The sequence below is a fragment of the Cetorhinus maximus genome, chromosome 12 (genome assembly GCF_964194155.1).
Source record: "Cetorhinus maximus chromosome 12, sCetMax3.hap1.1, whole genome shotgun sequence".
In the NCBI taxonomy this organism is placed as follows: domain Eukaryota; kingdom Metazoa; phylum Chordata; class Chondrichthyes; order Lamniformes; family Cetorhinidae; genus Cetorhinus; species Cetorhinus maximus.
Genome location: NC_135890.1, coordinates 45,500,098 through 45,518,638, shown reverse-complemented (window position 1 = coordinate 45,518,638; position 18,541 = coordinate 45,500,098). Strand labels below are relative to the sequence as shown.

Here is an 18,541-nt window from a genome sequence, read left to right as displayed (position 1 = left end):
GTCCACAATCTCATCAACTATTATCTTATTGTTGAATTGTCCAGTGCAGTACACAAAAACTACAAAATACTAAACATGTTCCTTTGTGTTGATATTTTCCTAAGTCGATGCTAATGAACTAAAGTTAGCGGTCTATTATATAGAAATCTCAATGGATACGGATGTAAGCGATATAATTATAACCAATAAATGTGAGTGCACTCACCTTTTACACTGTGCCTCCCAGATCGTGAACTTTCCTCCCTTCTTTTGCGAACCCTGGTTTCCCGATTAGGAGGAACCTGTTTTCTTTCGCTGTGACTTCCAAGGATGTTTGACTGCATGAGTCCTCTCCTTGTACGTGACGTACGGGCTTGCAAAGCGGGTTTGGGAATTATTTGATCGTATCCTGTGATCAGTGAGGGTCACACTCAGAATAATCAGCAATCCCAGTCACAAATATAATGTGGCGGCTTAATGCCCTGATAAGGGTAAGGTCATTTACATTTTGTTTGTTTGATGGGGACTTCAGTGACTAATTCCAGAGGGAATTCCCACCCCTGGCTTTTTCAGGGATCATTTTGGGGTTCCTGTGAGATGGGTTGCCTTGCTTCTTGTTTGCCAAGGGGCTGCCCAGCTCGGGGTATTGGCCTGATTTGAACGAGATGTGATTCACCCTTTGTTAACCCGGTTGACCCTGAGTTTGCCTGAAACGTGTTCGCCATTACCAAAAGGCAATGTGGCTATTTGGATTGTCATACGACGCGACCACTCGAATGATCGGGCCTTGGAACATCTGAGTAAAACACCGATTCCGATCTTCGACTTAAAAGCCGGTTATAACCGAAAGAAACCTTTCCTCAGGAAAACATCTCCAATGATTTGCGTGGGTGGCTTTTGCAGCTGTCAAGTGGTGGTTGCTCACACATCTTAGAACGGCATTCACATTTGCTTTGACTACTTCAATCCATTTTGGGTTCGTCTTAGATCCCTCTTTTGGGTGAGTGAGGGGTAAATTATAACGCAGTTAATGAGCGGGCCACGAAATATAAAGAGAGCTCCTAGTCCACAAGGATGCGGGTCACCAATTTCCTCCACACTGCAACGAGCTTCAAGTTTTCTATTTTTAAAAAATGTATGCAACAGTAAGATTCATTTGTGAAACGTTTTTTTTAAGGACGATGCCGCAAATTAAGCAATGTTTGCCTTCCCCGACTGTCAGACTGGAGAACAGTCGAGAAGGTTGGCATAGCAACCGCCGACGCTGCTGAAGTTGTCCCGCGGGGAGGCGCTGGCTGCTCGGCGCATTTCCCGCCAACGCAACGCCGCTGCATCCAGGGCCCCGTCTCCGCCTGGGCTCGCACGTGTCCGATATTTTGTCTCCTTTTTTTGTTTCTCAGACAGGCACTTAGAAAGAGTTTTATGTGTTTCTTTTTCAGGGGAGGAGGAGTAACAGTAATTGTCAAATGTGACAAAGCTATGGCACGAATGTAAACATAATCGACCTGTGCATTAATTAAGATAACGGTCCCCATTTCTTCACCACCGCGAGTTTAAAAAAAAATTCCAACACAGAAAGCCGATGACGATGAAAAGCAAACGTGCTTATTGACTTTAGTCTTCCCTCCAACAGTTCAGAGAGTGGCGCAGGGCGATAACTACATCAAATCGATTCAGTTATCGTAATGAAAAGTGCTAGACACAACATTAAGCCAAGGGTCAGATGAGCGCTGGAAATGGCTTCCCGTTGGGTTATTCACTTCTCGTATTGCAGAACACAGCAACAGCTGCGTGTTCTCCTTCGGGTTGCAATCTTTGCACTGTTTTTGGTCCTCTTTTCTCTCTCTCTCTCTCTATTTGATTGCTATTTGGTTCTTCCCCTCCGCCCCCGTCAGCTTTCTGTGCAATCGTTTTCCTTTGTTTTGGAAAATTAAAAATTCTCGTTATTTTCTCTCCTCGCATTATTCCCGGATGAGAGGCTGGGAGTGGGGGGGGTTATGGAGCTGTGAATCCCCCCCTCCCCATGGAGATACACGCGCTCCCAGAGAGGAGAACGCCTTCCTACCCACCCCCACCCCCCACACACACCAGCCATGAGAAGGTACCCCACGATGATTTGGCACAGAATTACTGGAAGGAATCTTGGGGGTTGTGGAGGGGGAGGGGGAAGCTGTTCACTTTTTAAGAAATGCTCTTCGTTTTTGCTCAATTCGACTGACACACATTGAAGGTTAAATTTTTCATAAAACGTGTCAAGACCAGAGCAAAACAAATGGCGGGCAAGTCGCATTAAACCGCAGAAAAATGTCACAAACTAAACACGTTGACAGCAAAGCTATGAAAAAAGGAAGACCTTTTTGCAATCTGATGCTCCCCCTATCTAGATCTGATTCTGCCACAAATATATTTATACAAAAATATTTAGCTTCCATGGGTTGAGACTGATTATCAGACAATGTTTCTTTTTTAATGTGACTGAAAGCACTGGATGGAGTTTCTCAGTTTGTATTCAGTTCCCCCTCCTCCTACCCCAACACCCTAGTTTCCCCCTCCCCATTCATTTCTCTCCCTTTGATCATACATCAGTGAATATTTTCTTCTTTGGGGGGCCTGAGGGTCTCTGTTTGGTGGGGGTGTAGACGGGGTAAGGCTGATGATCCAGGATCAGCGCATCCACGTTGTCCTCTGCCTCTAGGTACTCGCTTTTGTTGAGGGACTGGTTGCTGGCCTTGAGCCTGCCGGGGGAGTCTGTCTGCTGCCCGCTGCTGATGTGCATGTACTCAGCCTGGTCTTCATGCTCGTTCTCCCGGTGGTAGAAGTAGTTAAAGTTGGAGACGATGACGGGCACGGGCAGGGCGATGGTCAGCACACCGGCGATGGCACACAAGGATCCCACGATCTTGCCGCCGATGGTGACGGGATGCATGTCTCCGTAGCCCACCGTCGTCATGGTAACCACTGCCCACCAGAAAGCGTCTGGGATGCTGGAGAAGCTGGAGTCCGGGTCGTCTGTCTCGGCAAAGTAAACGGCGCTGGAAAACAGAATGACCCCAATAAAGAGGAAGAACATGAGCAAGCCCAGCTCCCTCAGGCTGGCCTGCAAGGTTTTCCCTAGGATCTGGAGACCCTTGGAGTGTCTGGACAGCTTGAAGATCCGGAACACTCGGACAAGGCGAATGACCCTGAGGATGGCCAAGGACATCGTCTGTTGTCCGTTGCTTTGGTGATACACTAACTCGGTAAACAGAGTGATGAAATAGGGGATGATGGCTACAATGTCAATGATGTTCATGATGTTCTTGAAGAAGCCAGGCTTACTAGGGCAGGAGAAAAACCTCACCAACAGTTCGAAAGAGAACCAGACAATGCACAGAGTCTCAATGATGAAGAAGGGGTCGGTGAACGAGTTCACCCCCAAGGTTTCTGTGCCATTGGCAGCGAATTTGGTCAGGTCCGGGCGGGCATCTTCTCTGAATTCAGGCAGGGTCTCTAAACAGAATATGATGATGGAGATGAGAATGACAAGGACGGAGACTATAGCAATCCCTTTGGCAGCACCCGAGCTCTCCGGATATTCGAATAGCAACCAAACTTGACGCTGGTACTCGTTGGTGGGCAAAACCCGTTCTTCTTCTTTAATAAAACCTTCCTCTTCTCGGAGGTTATTGATGGCCTCGTCTCCCATCTCATAAAATTTGATCTCTTCCAGGAAAATGTCGACAGGCACGTTAACAGGTCTCCTCAACCTCCCTCCCGACTGGTAGAAGTAGAGGATGGCGTCGAAGCTGGGGCGATTCCTGTCGAAGAAATACTCGTTTCGGAGAGGGTCGAAGTAGCGCATCCTCTTCCTCGGATCACCCAGTAAGGTGTCGGGGAACTGAGCCAGGGTCCTGAGCTGCGTCTCGAACCTGAGCCCCGAGATATTGATGAGCGCCCTCTCGCAGCATTCCTGCCCCAGCTCCTCGGGGTCGCAGTTGCTCTGAGAGAGCGCGGTCAACACCACCGAGTCGTCAATGTTTTCCTCGGCGACGAGTGTCATCTTCAGCCGGGACGATGTCCTTCCTCCTCAAGAACGGCTGAGGGCAAGCTGGCACTCTCTCTGATCCGCCACTGTCCCCAGGACAGCGCCTCGCATTGCCTCGATCAGCCCCAGACTGTTAATTCTCGCAGTCTGAATCCACACCTCTCTCTCTCTCTCTCACACATACATACACACACATATAAAATACACACACACACACACACACAGACAGATGGGCAGGGACTCTGCATTCACAGCATTTAAAATAGCTCAGCCCCTTACCATCCCCTGTGATGACGTGAAGGCGACGTTTCTCGAAAACGAGAAGAATCACGTCTGGCTCCCGGCACAAAACCGCCCCATTCCCCAGTACTCCCAAGTCACAAAGCTCACCCACACTGGCAGCAATCGCCCATCCAATTCATAACATTGGAGCAGCCCCTCCGCCTCCCCTTATTAATGGCAGACATTGCTGACAAGGGCTGAGTTCCACACTCCCTTTATATAATCTGTGAAACTCCACACTGACTTTCTGTGACTTGCTCTCCTTGTAAACCAGAAAAACCAGAAATCTCCTCATCCTGAATAGTTACCCTCCTTGATAGATTTATTGGTAAGTTGCCTGTTGCACTTTTGATCGTTAAAATTACTGCTGAATTTTTACAGCAACGTGGTCCGGCAGGCGTGGGGGGCGGGGGTGCGGAGAGAGAGATATTCAGAAACGAAGATTAAGCTCCTCCCTTTCAACCGCTTGCAACAAACATTGTGACCATGCTCGGTGGGACCTGTTCTTTTTACGAACTGGCCAACGTATGCAGGCGATGCCAAGATCCAGCACTTCAGCAACTTGTATCATATAAATCTGCTGATGCACTGTCTCAGGGGGGTTAAAGCTCACTATGAAACAGCTTTACGAAGAAAACTACGTGAGTTCAGTCGTTAGTTATTGTCTCACCTAAGTCAATAAGTACGTATTTGCTTATTCATATTAAAACTGACAGAATAAAACCTGCCGTCCTTTATCTCGGTGGTGGTTGAAATAGGATTTTTATCGCTGTTTCGCAACAGGTCTCACGCCAGAAACGCATTCTAATCTTCAGCATTATCTTTATCAACACAACTTCCTGCACCATCCCCAATATCAACTACCAGGTCAAAGTCTTTCCTGATGCACTACGAACCACTCTGGTAAAGTTGACACATATTTCTCTGCAGGAATGTAGCGTTATTCCCATCTTGGGACAAGTGAAAATGTTTTGAAACAGACCAATTCGCTAGAATCTCCAGTGTTCTTTCTTCGGAGAGGTTGTTTCAATAAAAGGTTCATCTAGCGCAAAAAGAGTACAGTTCTGAAAGGTGTCTGCTTTAATAGAAAGCCGTCTCAGTAACTCGGTCTTCACGGTGGCATTTCTTTTTTTTTACTCCGGTTTCCATCCCTTTTTACAAATTGTTTCTCTTCTCCATATAATGCTGTTTGAGGTGTTTACACAAGCCATGAATCACGGGTCGAGATGCAAACATTTTATACTTTTTGGAAGAAAACGTGTTCCTTGAATGCTCACTTGATAATTGCACCACCTAGTGTGGAGCACAACGACCACGCAGGTCCTCGCTGGACAACACGGTCAGTGCTGAGTTAGTGAATCCCAGCAGAACAATTGCAGGGACACTCCAATTGGCTTCAGGGAATGGAAAAGCTACATCAGGTTGCTGTTCCGGGTCTTTGCAAGGACTCCTGTTGAAAAGTGCACATAGATATCAGGCAAGGGCAGGATCAGTCTCGATGCCCCCGTCTGTGGTTGAATAGCCTGCTGGTACTGTTTAGGCTGGTGAATGGCTACCAGGTGCTGAAAAGTAGTTGTGGCAATGTTGTAGCACCAGCCAGCACCTTAAAGAGAAAAAAAACAAAAAGCTAAAAGCTACTGCGGATGCTGGAAATCCAAAACAAAAACAGAATTACCTGGAAAAACTCAGCAGGTCTGGCAGCATCGGTGGAGAAGAAATCAGTTAACGTTTCGAGTCTTCACCACCCTTAGGCAGAACTGAAGCATAGTTAGGAGAAAGGTGAAATATAAGCTGGTTTAAGGTGGGGGGGGGGGTGGGGGGGAGAGAGAAGTTGAGGGTGTGGTGATTGTGGAGATAAGCAAGCAGTGATAGGAGCAGATAATCAAAAGATGTCACAGACAAAAGGATCAAAGAGGTGTTGAAGGTGGTGATATTGTCTAAGAAAAGTGCTAATTAAGAACGGAAGGCAGGACACTCAAGGTACAGCTCTAGTGGGGGTGGGGTGGAAAGACTAACAAAGTTTTAGTTTTAGATTTAAAAATAATGGAAATAGGTGGGAAAAGAAGAATCTATATAAATTATTGAAAAAAAAGGGAGGGGGAAGAAACGGGGTGGGGATGGGGGGAGGGGGAGTTTAAGATCTAAAGTTGTTGAATTCAATATTCAGCCCGGAAGGCTGTAAAGTGCCTAGTCGGAAGATGAGGTGCTGTTCCTCCAGTTTGCGTTGGGCTTCACTGGAACAATGCAGCAAGCCAAGGACAGACATGTGGGCAAGAGAACCCCCCACCTTAAACCAGCTTATATTTCACCTTTCTCCTAACTATGCTTCAGTTCTGCCGAAGGGTCGTGAAGACTCGAAACGTTAACCGATTTCTTCTCCACAGATGCTGCCAGACCTGCTGAGTTTTTCCAGGTAATTCTGTTTTTACCTTAAAGAGAAATATGGCAAAGGAGATAGATGTTAGGAGGCTGTAAAGCAGTTTATTTTTATACAGCTGTCTAGCCTACTTTTTTAAAAAAGAAACAATGCATGCTTCTGAAAGCATTGCCTTGATTGTACAATGTTAATAAAAACAGGACTGTGCCCACTGAAAGTGAAGATGAGCTTGTGGCAGTAAATTGGATGGATGACCTTGCCAAATCTTACACAGCTAGTAGCTTCTCTGCAGTTTAACATGCTTTCTGTTCATGGAAAATTAGTGCAGGGACCTTGGGCAGTAGGACAACTGGCTTTAAGAAGGAAATCCAGTCAAGAACTAGCTCTTTAAGTGGCCACTGCTTATTATGAAAGGTGAATGGAGCTTTTGTAATGCTTGTTGGAGAGGAACAGTTCTGAGCTCTTAGGTAAAGTGGCAAGAGATGTGTGCTGGCAAAATAAAACTGGAAGCAAAAGTGTGAAGTAAACTTTCACTTTTGATATGAGAGCTTTGCAAGGTTTTACTGCAAGACAATGACCTTTGTGGAGTGGAAGGAGGCTCTCTTGTCAAGGTAGGTCAAAGTTACTTAGATGGAGGTAGTTGAGGGAGTGTATGCTGTTTATGGGAACCAATGAGGAAGAAGTTTTGAAGTGTCAGGTGGAATGTCACAGTGGGTTTGCCTGCTTTGAAACACAGTTCATGTTAGATCAAATCTAATTTGTGATTAAGTGCATGTTCAGGAAGGAAACATTGCAACATATGTTTCCAATTTCAGCACACTCATTCCACAGAAGTTACACGACACACATTTTGTGGGGCACTGAAGTGCCTTTAATGGTATATACATGTTGAAAGAATTGAAAGAACTAGGAAGCCACTTTGGAATACAATCGCCAAAAAAGGGATGTGAACAGGTCACAAAGGCTGTCAGGGTGGCCTAACATCTAGATGTTTTATCTGTTCTTCCAGCAGTCATTGGTGAGGGATCAGCTGTAAAATAACAGTCCTCCTGTGAAGAGGTGACTCAAAGCATTTTTACTTGGAGGCTGTTGAATGAATTGTGGAAGGAGAATTTGGAGCTAGGCTGCCACCATCTAATAAGAATCTATCTTTGCTCTTGTCATCTCAGTTTCTTATTATGTACACAGTGGAGCACAATGTATTAACATCTTAACTCTTTTAGAAGGTATTCATAGGTTGACTCTTAACTGCCCTCTGAAATGGCCTAGCAAGCCACTCAGTTCAAGAGCAATTAGGGATGGGTAATAAATGCTGGCCTTGCCAATGATGCCCGCATTCCATGAAATAATAAAAATTTTTAAAAACACCTCACTCTCTTGAAGACAAGGCGGTGCACAACCATAGGAAGCAATATCTAATCGATGGGGAACAGGCCGAGGTACATGATGTAAGTATGCACGACTGGACCAGGACCCTGTGGAAGTTCTGACATGCAGGCATATCTGGAAATTGCCCAGAAGGTTTAAATTTCCACTGGTCTGAATCCCTGTTGCCTGGGATCCTCCGAGAATATCTCTAACCCTGAGCTTAGGGCAGAGACATGGGCTAGATACATGGCACTCACCTGTATACTTATCCTGGAAATGTTAGACAGCTTAAAACCTAGTCTAACAGCTGGGTAACAACAACCAACCCACGCAATCACCAAGCCGACCACCCTACTACACCCCCCCGACCTGACCACCTTACCTACCTACCGCCTCACCCACCTACCCGCTTACCCACCCATGCACCTATCCACCATACCCATTACCTACCTACCCACTTGCCCACCTACCCATCTCACCTGGTGCATGCCCTGTGACTTATCATGTGCAGATTATGCATCTATGCTACCCTCTAAAGTACCCTCTAAAGTGTCAGTATCTAAGTTGGTGTCTGACAGTGTGAGAGCAAATTACAGTGTTTCATCATCTTAGGTCGCATGCTCCTCTTGGACTTGTGTTCCTGCACTACTGCCTGGCCAGTTTGCAGCTCTTGGGCACCGGAAAGGAGAAAGGCACAAGGGTAAGGTAGTGGAGAGAGGATGTGGGGTGGAGTGGGTCGGGGGGAAGGTAGCAAGAGGTACATGCTCACAACATCTGAAGCTTCTAAATCAGAAGAGATTGTGGGATGAGGAGGAACTGGGCTGTGAGAAGGTGGATTAGGTAGGAACACACCCCCACCTTTGACGGTTTCAACCCTGACACTGAGGCCATGACCACTCCAATGGTGATCAACACCAATTTCTCCATCAGGGTGAGGTCATGTACCTCTGCCTGTTCCCCGTCGATTAGATATTGCTTCCTATGGTTGTGCACCATCTTGTCTTCAAGAGAGAAATTTTTTTATTCTTTCATGGGGTGCAGGCATTGTTGGCAAGGCCAGCATTTGTTACCCATCCCTAATTGCCCTTGAACTGAGTGGTTTGCTAGGCCATTTCAGAGGGCAGTTAAGAGTCAACCGTTTTGCTGTGGATTTGGTCTCATCTAGGCCAGACCAGGTAAGGATGGCAGATTTTCTTCCTTAAAGGTCATTAGTGAACCAGATGGTTTTTTTTTACAGCAATTGATGATAGTTTTATGGTCACCATTACTGGTACTAGCTTTCAATTCTGGATTTTTAAACATTAATTGAATTTTAAGTTCTACTAGCTGTCGTGGTGGGATTTGTACCCCTGTATGCAGGGCAGTATCATGGATCTCTGGATTAGTCTAGTGCCAATACAATTACACCATTGTGTCAGCGAGTGTGCTCCATGTGTTTACTGAATGACTAATTAAAGGCGTTTCAGTCATTCTTTTGCGCATGCAGATCCATATGGGGACTGAGACCAAAGATGATCTCGTGCTCTCACTGCATCAGTCATGCATATTTACATCATTTGCGGCTCAGCCTGCGTCTAGTCAGAGCTTGTGGCCTGAACCACTTTAGTTCAGGAAAAGGTCTAGAAATGGAGGGAGAAGGCCTGACACAGATTGTGTGGTGGGGTTGGGGAGCTGGGGGTGGGGGGGTTGCAGTGGGGAGTGGAAGGTTTGGGGTGGGTGGTGGTGTGCTCAGATGTAAGTCAGGAGGGCAGGTGAAGGTACGGAACTCAGAGGATGGAGATGGTCTGGGGCTTGGCATGGAAAAATTCTACAAATTGAAAGGGGGAAAGTCAGGAACTCAGGGGTGGAAACTTGGAGCTCAGGGTGAAGGGTGGGGGGAGGGAGTTTTGTAGAAAGTCTGGAGCTGGAGTTGTTGGCATTGGGTCAAGGCTTGGAACTTGGGAGGAACGAGAAAGACCTGGAACTCGGCAGGCGGAGAACGCCGGGAAATTGGGCGAAGGAAGGTCAATAACTGTGGGGTGAAGGGAAAGAACATGATCCAGGTCTAAACAGGGCAGGGGGAAGTTGGATGAGAGGGAGAAAGTGATTCAGCGGGGAAGACACGATCCTGTTCCCCCCTGCTTTGTTAGACATGGATCACATTCTCCACCCCAACATCATTTCCACCCCCTTATACCAGCAGTATGTTCTCCCATTCCTCCCTATACCTGGATCCTTACTGTGTACAGCAGCATGTTGATTTCCTGAAAACTGGACCTTAGCATCAGTGAATAGCTCAGCAGTGTGCAAGGTGTTGCATGCTAGGCTGATAATCCTACCAGCATCCCGCTGATTCAAAAACAATACTGCAGACACTGGAAATTTAGCACAAAATGCTTGAACATTGACCAACTCAGGCTGTATTCCCAGGAAGATTAACAGAGTTAACATTTCACACTCTGATGAAAGGTTATCAACCTGAAATATCTGCTTCTCTCTCCACAGCTGGTTCCTGACATGCTGTGTTTCCGGTATATTGTGTTATGTGACTCAACTGTTGATTTGGATGAGGTTGACCAGGGAGGCTTTATGTGCATTTGCTAACTATCTTGCTTTTCTCAGTGGCCCTCCACATAAACAGGTAGATGGCATTGTCATGGCTGCACTGGCTCAGGAAGTGTCAAGATGATATCTGGGTCTTCCTTACGTTACTTGGGACATGTGCAGTATCCTGTGCACTGGACAACTTCCCTGTTGCAGGTGGAGTGAACCAATGGAAATAACTTTGCACTTTTTTTAAAACGGAGAGAGGGATAAACCCACCAACTACATGACAGGCAGCAGAATGTTGGTGATGGGAAAACATTTAGAGCTAATAATACAGGATGAATATTTGGAAAAGTGTGAGTAAATAATTGAAAGTTACAATGGATGCATGAAAGGCAAATTGTGTTTAGCTTTTTCAAGTTCTTTGATGACACAATGGAGAGGATGGAGCAGTGTAATACAGTTGATGTTATGCATGTAGACTTTGAAAAGGAGTTTGGTAAACACCACAAAGTAGACTTGTTAGCAAAATTAAAGCTGGCCATGGGTTTAAAGGGTTGCATAAATACAAAATTGGCTAAGGGACAGAAAGCAGTAGTGGTGAATAATTGTTTTTAAAGGCGTAATTTCAAAGTTTGCCAGTGACATGAAACTCAGAGATGTAGTAAATAGTGAGGAGGAAAACTTCAGGAGGACATTAGCAGACTGGTGAAATGGGCAGACATTACAAGCTTAAAAGGGGTGAAGAAACAGAGTGACATTGGGTGTACTATCCAAGTCTTTGAAGTTCAGCCCTGGCCTAATGAGGAGTATGAAAGAGAATGCCAGGAGTAGCACCGGGTGTACCTGCAAATGAGGTGCCAACCTCAACTAGTGAAATTACACTATAGGACTACATGAATGCTTAATCATTGAACTTGCAGGACAGCAGGAGACCTTTCAGCCTGTCACACCTGTGATGGCTCTTTGATAAAGCTGTCCAAGGTGGCTGCATTTGCTGCCTAATGCATGTGCAGTTGTACCGCTTCACTCCGTGACATCATTGCGAGCGACGGAGATCGTAACTCTAGTCAATCCCCCAACCTCAGTGTGATACATATCCTCTCCACTTAGTTTCTTGTCTCTGTTTTTTAGGATTTTAGAACCAGAGAGAGCTATTTTAGTCAGAACAAAATAGAATATCTATTTTCACCTAGGTAATTTCCTTTAGTTTTATCTTTTTCTATTGCATGCACCCATTTTGAACAAGCGAGCATGTTCTTAGAAGCTGGAGAGTTCAAGCTCCCTTTAAAATGCAATAGAGCAGATTTTCATGTTCCTGCTTCTGAAGCTACTGAAACACCCGGACACAGCCACAAAGATTAAAAATGAGCTGGCTCTCCTATGGGAATGTGATCCTCCTCACCTGGTTTTTCTCAGTGCTCTGTACCTGGATGACTCAATATGCCCAAGGTAGGAACACAAAAAATCTGTACCAATTTATTCTAAAAATCAATAATAAATACATAGATCAAGTGTCATCTAACCTCAAATCCTGTGCATGTGTGGACAAGTGCACATGTGCAGACAGATGTCGGTGGCCATCTTGTGTTGGCAGGAGACACAGTGGTCCAATTCAGTTCCACAGCCTAGCATTTTCCCCATAACCCTGTAAATTAGTCCCCTTCAAACACATGTCCCCACACACTGGCACCCTGCACACCCAGATCCATATATATTTGGATCTCTCACACTTGCGCACACCATACATGCACACATGCACACACGTGCACATCACTCAAACACACACTGTAGACACAGGGGCATCCACACACATGCACACCCTACACACAGTGAACGCCCCACACATCTGTACCCTGTACACGTGCAATGACGACACACGAGGACAAAGCAACCCATTTGATTGGCACCCCATCCACAAACATTCACTCCCTCCACCACCAACGCAGCAGCATGTACCATCTACAAGATGCACTGCAGAAACTTATCAAGGCTTCTTAGACAGCACCTTCCAAACCCACAACCGCTACCATCTAGGAGGACAAGGGCAGCAGCCAGATGGGAACATCACCACCTGGAAGTTCCCCTCCAAGCCTTTCACATCCTAACTTGGAAATATATCGCCGTTCCTTCACTGTTGCTGGGTCAAAATCCTGGAGCTCCCTCCCTAACAGCACTGTGAGTGTACCTAAACCACATGGACTGCAGCAGTTGAAGAAGGCAGCTCAGCACCACTTTCTCAAGGGCAATTAGGGATGAACAATAAATGTTGGCCTAACCAGTGATGCCACATCTCATGAATGGATTTTTAAAAACTCATTTATTAATTGGCAAATCCTTACCTCATTCCTGCCACATTAGTACCTCTGAAATGCAGAGGCCATTGAGTACTTGTATTTCTTACTTTCCATTTCCTATTTTAGTGAATGTACTGCGTTAAACTTGTAACCCTAACCCCGGTCCCTTCATCCTGAATGGAAGAATTTTTATCACATACAGAAGGGGGAAAAAAATCAAATCTGCAAAGAAATAAATAACCCACTAATTAGAGTAGAGTCTTTTATTTTATCTGCCAAGGACAACTGTAATTACAATTACAGGACATTAGATAACAGGGGATCTTCGCAAAGCTAACTACAGCTCTACTGCATGTATTCTACCGTATCACTGTTCTCACATGATTTGCACCTTCCTCAGTTATGCTGTGCAATCACAGCAGCACTGTGAGCTTGGAAGCCTGTTTACCTGCTTGACAATGGCTGGCTGAAATTACACATTCCAGACATAAAGTCATCTCGTCCATCAATCAGAAATCTGGTCTAAGCCACTTGTGTTGTAAATAAACATGCATGTTTTTGAGTGACGTGCCGGTCATGGTTGAATAGTTGGCAACGTGTGAAAGCTGTGAGATGTTGATGTGAGGTTTGCAGCAGTGCTAAGTCTGAGGGTGAGATGAAACTATAAATGTGAAATGATTGTGGCTATCAGAGAATGTTGGTAGGTGAGTGAAGGAAGAGTGCTGAATGAAACTGTGTGAGGCTAGTGGTTCATTTGCAAGGACATGTAATTTGAAGGAGCATTTGCTGACTTTGAGGTCATTAATCTTCTTACAAACTGCATTCAGGTCCTTGGAGCTTGACTCTTAGTGTTGACCTGCACAACCATCTGTTTGTGTTCTTGTTGCCTGTCTGGAGGGGCTCCCGGCCCCTGTGAATAGAGGACGTCTCTCTCCCTGTCCACCTCCTGCACCAAGGCCTCCAATGCTGCACCTGAGAACCTTTGTGCCTTGGTGCACCCACATTCATTCTTCTTGCAGGCCGGGCACTCTTCTCGAGGGACTTTCAGCAACTAGTGCAGCCAGAGTGCACCTCTCCTTAAGAGATGCAGGCTGATTCTAAGTAGTGCAGGCTAGTTTTAAATGGTGCCAGTCTCAAAAAAACTGGATCCCCTCCTGGAATGCAGATACTCAACAGCATGTTTAGCAATGCGCTGCACAGCACTATCATTTCAATCAGCAGGAGCATGACCTTTGTGTGCTGCCTGCATCACAATGAACGGGTAGGGGTTAATCACACATCGCAAGCCCCTTGCTCATTTCAGGACTTTCACCAATTGCACCCCCTCCTCCCCCCCTTCCATCCCCACCTTTGGGCTTTTCAACCTGGAAAGGAAGTGCTTTTATAAAAATATATAAGATAGTAAATTATATGGAACGGGTAAATGCTACTATACAGAAAAATATCAAAGTAATATTGGAAGGAAACTGATTTTAAGGCAATAGGAATAGAATGAGGGAAAATAAACTGGAAAATATTACCGACAAAGAAACAGAACAACAGTGGAAAACATTTGAAACAGAATGGAATCAAGGAGAAATACATTCTACTAAAAAGCACGAACAAAGTAGCAATGACACACCAAGGATGAATAATGAAAGTAGAACAAAATTAAAAGTAAAGAAACGGCATACACCAAAAACATAGACAACAAAGGAGAGGACACATAAATGAAAAATCAAAAATCAAGATTTTTCAATCAAAAAGGGCCACTGAGGGACACACATAATAAGCTCATGTATAATGACAGCAAAATGGTAGAAATGTTAAATAATTACTTTGCCCCTGTCACGCCCAGCACAGGCATGTCATATAATGAACTTTCAGTCACCACTTTTAAAACTTGGACAACAACAAGTTGCTAAGTTGGCTGTCACAAATCGTGTGACTTTTGGCATTTGGACTAGAGATAGTGTCAAGTATCTGGCGAGAACATAATTAAATTTGGAAAACAAACAAAAATACCTGGAAAGACTCAGCACGTCGGGCAACATCTGCGGAGAGGAACACAGTTAACGTTTCAAGTCCGAATGACCCTTCAACAGAACTAAGTAAAAATAGAAGAGAGGTGAAATATAAGCTGGTTTAAGGGGGGGCGGGACAGGTAGAGGCAGTGATAGGTGGAGATAACCAAAAGATGTCACAGACAAAAGGGCAAAGAGGTGTTGAAGGTGGTGATATTATCTAATGAATGTGATAATTAAGGGTAGAAAGCAGGACAAGCAAGGTACAGATAGCCCTAGTGGGGGTGGGGTGGGGTGAAGGAATCAAAAAAGCCTAAAAGGTAGAGATAAAACAATGGATGCAAATACATTTTAAAATGATGGAAATAGGTGGGAAAAGAAAAATCTATATAAATTATTGGAAAAAAAAGGGAAGGATCGGAAAGGGGGTGGGGATGGAGGAGAGAGTTCATGATCTAAAATTGTTGGACTCAATATTCAGTCTGGAAGGCTGTAAAGTGCCTAGTCAGAAGATGAGGTGCTGTTCCTCCAGTTTGCGTTGAGCTTCACTAGAACAATGCAGCAGGCCAAGGACGGACAAATGGGCATGAGAGCAGGGTGGAGTGTTGAAATGGCAAGTGACAGGGAGGTCTGGGTATTGATTGCGGACAGACGGAAGGTGTTCTGCAAAGCGGTCACGCAGTCTGCGTTTGGTCTCTCCAATGTAGAGGAAACCACATTGGTAGCAACGAATGCAGTAGACTAAATTGAGGGAAGTACAAGTCAAATGCTGCTTCACTTGAAAGGAGTGTTTGGGCCCTTGGACGGTGAAGAGAGGGGAAGTGAAGGGGCACGTGTTGCACCTTCTGCGGTTGCATCTGAAGGTGCCGTGGGAGGGGGTTGAGATGTAGGGGGTGATGGAGGAGTGGACCAGGGTGTCCCGGAGGGAGCGATCCCTGCGGAATGCCGCCGGGGGGGTGAAGGGAAGATGTGTTTGGTGGTGGCATCATGCTGGAGTTGGCGGAAATGGCGGAGGATGATCCTTTGAATGCGGAGGCTAGTGGGGTGATAAGTGAGGACAAGGGGGACCCTATCATGTTTCTGGGAGGGAGAGGAAGGTGTGAGGACGGATGCGCGGGATATGGGCCGGACAAAGTTGAGGGCCCTGTCAGCCCTGGGTGGAAAACCTCGGTTAAGGAAGAAGGAAGACATGTCAGAGGAACCGTTTTTGAAAGTGGCATTAACAGAACAGATGCGACGGAGGCGACGGCACTGAGAGAATGGGATCGAGTCCTTACAGGAAGCAGGGTGTGAGGAAGCTGTAGTCGAGGTAGCTGTGGGAGTCGGTAGGCTTGTAATGGATATTGGTGGACAGTCTATCACCAGAAATTGAGACAGAGAGGTCAAGGAAGGGAAAGGAAGTGTCAGAGATGGACCGTGTGAAAGTGATGGAGGGGTGGAAATTGGAAGTAAAATTAATAAATTTTTCCAGGTCCAGAAGAGAGCATGAAGCAGCGCCAAAGTAATCATCGATATACCGGAGAAAGAGTTGTGGGAGGGGGCCGGAGTAGGACTGGAACAAGGAATGTTCCACATACCCCATAAAGAGACAGGCATAGCTGGGGCTCATGCAGGTACCCATAGCCACACCTTTTATTTGGAGGAAGTGAGAGGAATTTAAGGAGAAATTGTTCAGTGTGAGAACAAGTTCAGCCAGACGGAAGAGAGTAGTGGTGGATGGGGATTGTTCGGGCCTCTGTTCGAGGAAGAAGCGGAGAGCCATCAGACCATCCCAGTGGGGGATGGAGGTGTAGAGGGATTGGACGTCCATGATGAAGAGGCGTCGGATGGGGCCAGGGAACTGGAAATTGTTGATATGATGTAGGGTGTCAGAGGAATCACGGATGTAGGTGGGAAGGGACTGGACAAGGATAGAGAGAATGGAGTCCAGATAGCAAGAAATGAGTTCCGTGGGGCAGGAACAGGCTGACACGATCGTTCTGCCGGGACAGTCCTGTTTGTGGATTTTGGGTAGGAGGTAGAAGCGGGCTGTCCGAGGTTGGGAGACTATGAGGTTGGAAGCTGTGGAAGGAAGATTTGCAGAGGACATGAGGTCGGTAACAGTCCTGGAAACAATGGCTTGATGTTCATTGGTGGGGTCATGGTCCAGGGGGAGGGAGGAGGAAGTGTCTGCGAGTTGACGCTCAGCCTCTTCGAGGTAGAGGTCAGTGCGCCAGACAACAACAGCACCACCCTTGTCAGCGGGTTTGATGACAATGTCAGGGTTGGACCTGAAAGAATGGAGTGCAGCAAGTTCAGAGAGAGACAGGTTAGAGTGGGTGAGAGGAGCAGAGAAATTGAGACGACTAATGTCACGCCGACAGTTTTCAATGAAAAGATCAAGAGAAGGTAAGAATCCAGAGGGTGGGGTCCAGGTGGAGGGAGAATATTGGAGGCGGGTAAAAGGATCCGTTGAACGGGGAGAGGACTCCTGCCCAAAGAAGTGAGCACGGAGACGAGGGCGGCGGAAGAAAGTTCAGCATTGTGCCAAGCCCGAAATTCATTGAGATGAGGGCGTAAGGTATGAAATTAAGTCCTTTGCTGAGCAATGAACGTTCAGCGTCGGAGATGGGAAGATCAGGGGGTATGGTGAATACACGGCCGAGGCTGGGATTGGAACTGGGATGGGGACAAAGGGACAGGCAGAGGCGGAGCATCCTGAATGGGTGTTGGTGTCGATGAGTTGTTGGAACTTGCGTTCCTTTGCACCTGAAAGAAAGAGACAAAGTTTCTTGTTGAGGCGTCGGATGAGATGAAGAATAAAATGAAACTGGGAGCACGCGCAGCTTCGAAAAAGGGTGCAGTGGTGCTGCTGTAGAGAGAGGTCGAGTGTGTTCATATGGCGGCACATGGCACTGAGTGTGGATCTCAGAAAGTGACGAGAACAGCAGTCCGAGGAGTGTTGTATCCCCTCTTTTTTCCAATAATTTATATAGATTTTTCTTTTCCCACCTATTTCCATTATTTTTAAATGTATTTCCATCCATTGTATTATCTTTAGCTTTTAGGCTTTTTTGATTTCTTCACCCCACCCCACCCCCACTAGGGCTATCTGTAGCTTGCTTGTCCTGCTTTCTACCCTTAATTAGCACATTCCTTAGATAATATCATCACCTTCAACACCTCTTTGCCCTTTTGTCTGCGACATCTTTTGGTTATCTCCACCTGTCACTGGCTCTACTTGTCTCACGCCCCCCCCTACCTTAAACCAGCTTATATTTCACCTCTCTTCTATTTTTACTTAGTTCAGTTGAAGGGTCATTCGGACTTGAAACGTTAAATGTGTTCCTCTCCGCAGATGCTGCCATACTTGCTGAGTTTTTCCAGGTATTTTTGTTTTTGTTTTGGATTTCCAGCATCCGCAGTTTTTTGCTTTTATCTTAGTGTTTAATTGACTGCCACTTCTCTTCAAGGAATGCCTACCTTGAAGAAGTATTGCGTTTCTCTCCGACAGGATTTTCGTATCCCTCTTTTGCCTTGTTCACCTTCATTGCTTTCCATTTCTCTCCTGGTGTTTGACAAGGTGTTTACTAAAACCCGCTTTCACAGCCATATTTCCTTCCTCAGTGACTGTCTCCGTCTCCGACTTACCCCACGTGGATTTCAATGAAGTTCCATCCCTCATGTTTCGAACCCACCCAGCATT

At 46.0% G+C, this 18,541-nt stretch overlaps 1 protein-coding gene across 1 annotated transcript; it reads right to left on the bottom strand.

Moving 5' to 3' along the window:
- Positions 1–777: 777 nt before the first annotated feature.
- Positions 778–4,658, bottom strand: LOC144687412 (potassium voltage-gated channel subfamily A member 3-like). The gene has a single exon (XM_078553532.1). The coding sequence runs from the start codon at positions 4,016–4,018 to the stop codon at positions 2,555–2,557; it is 1,464 nt and encodes a 487-aa protein (XP_078409658.1). The 5' UTR covers positions 4,019–4,658; the 3' UTR covers positions 778–2,554.
- Between the last annotated feature and the right edge of the window lie 13,883 nt (positions 4,659–18,541).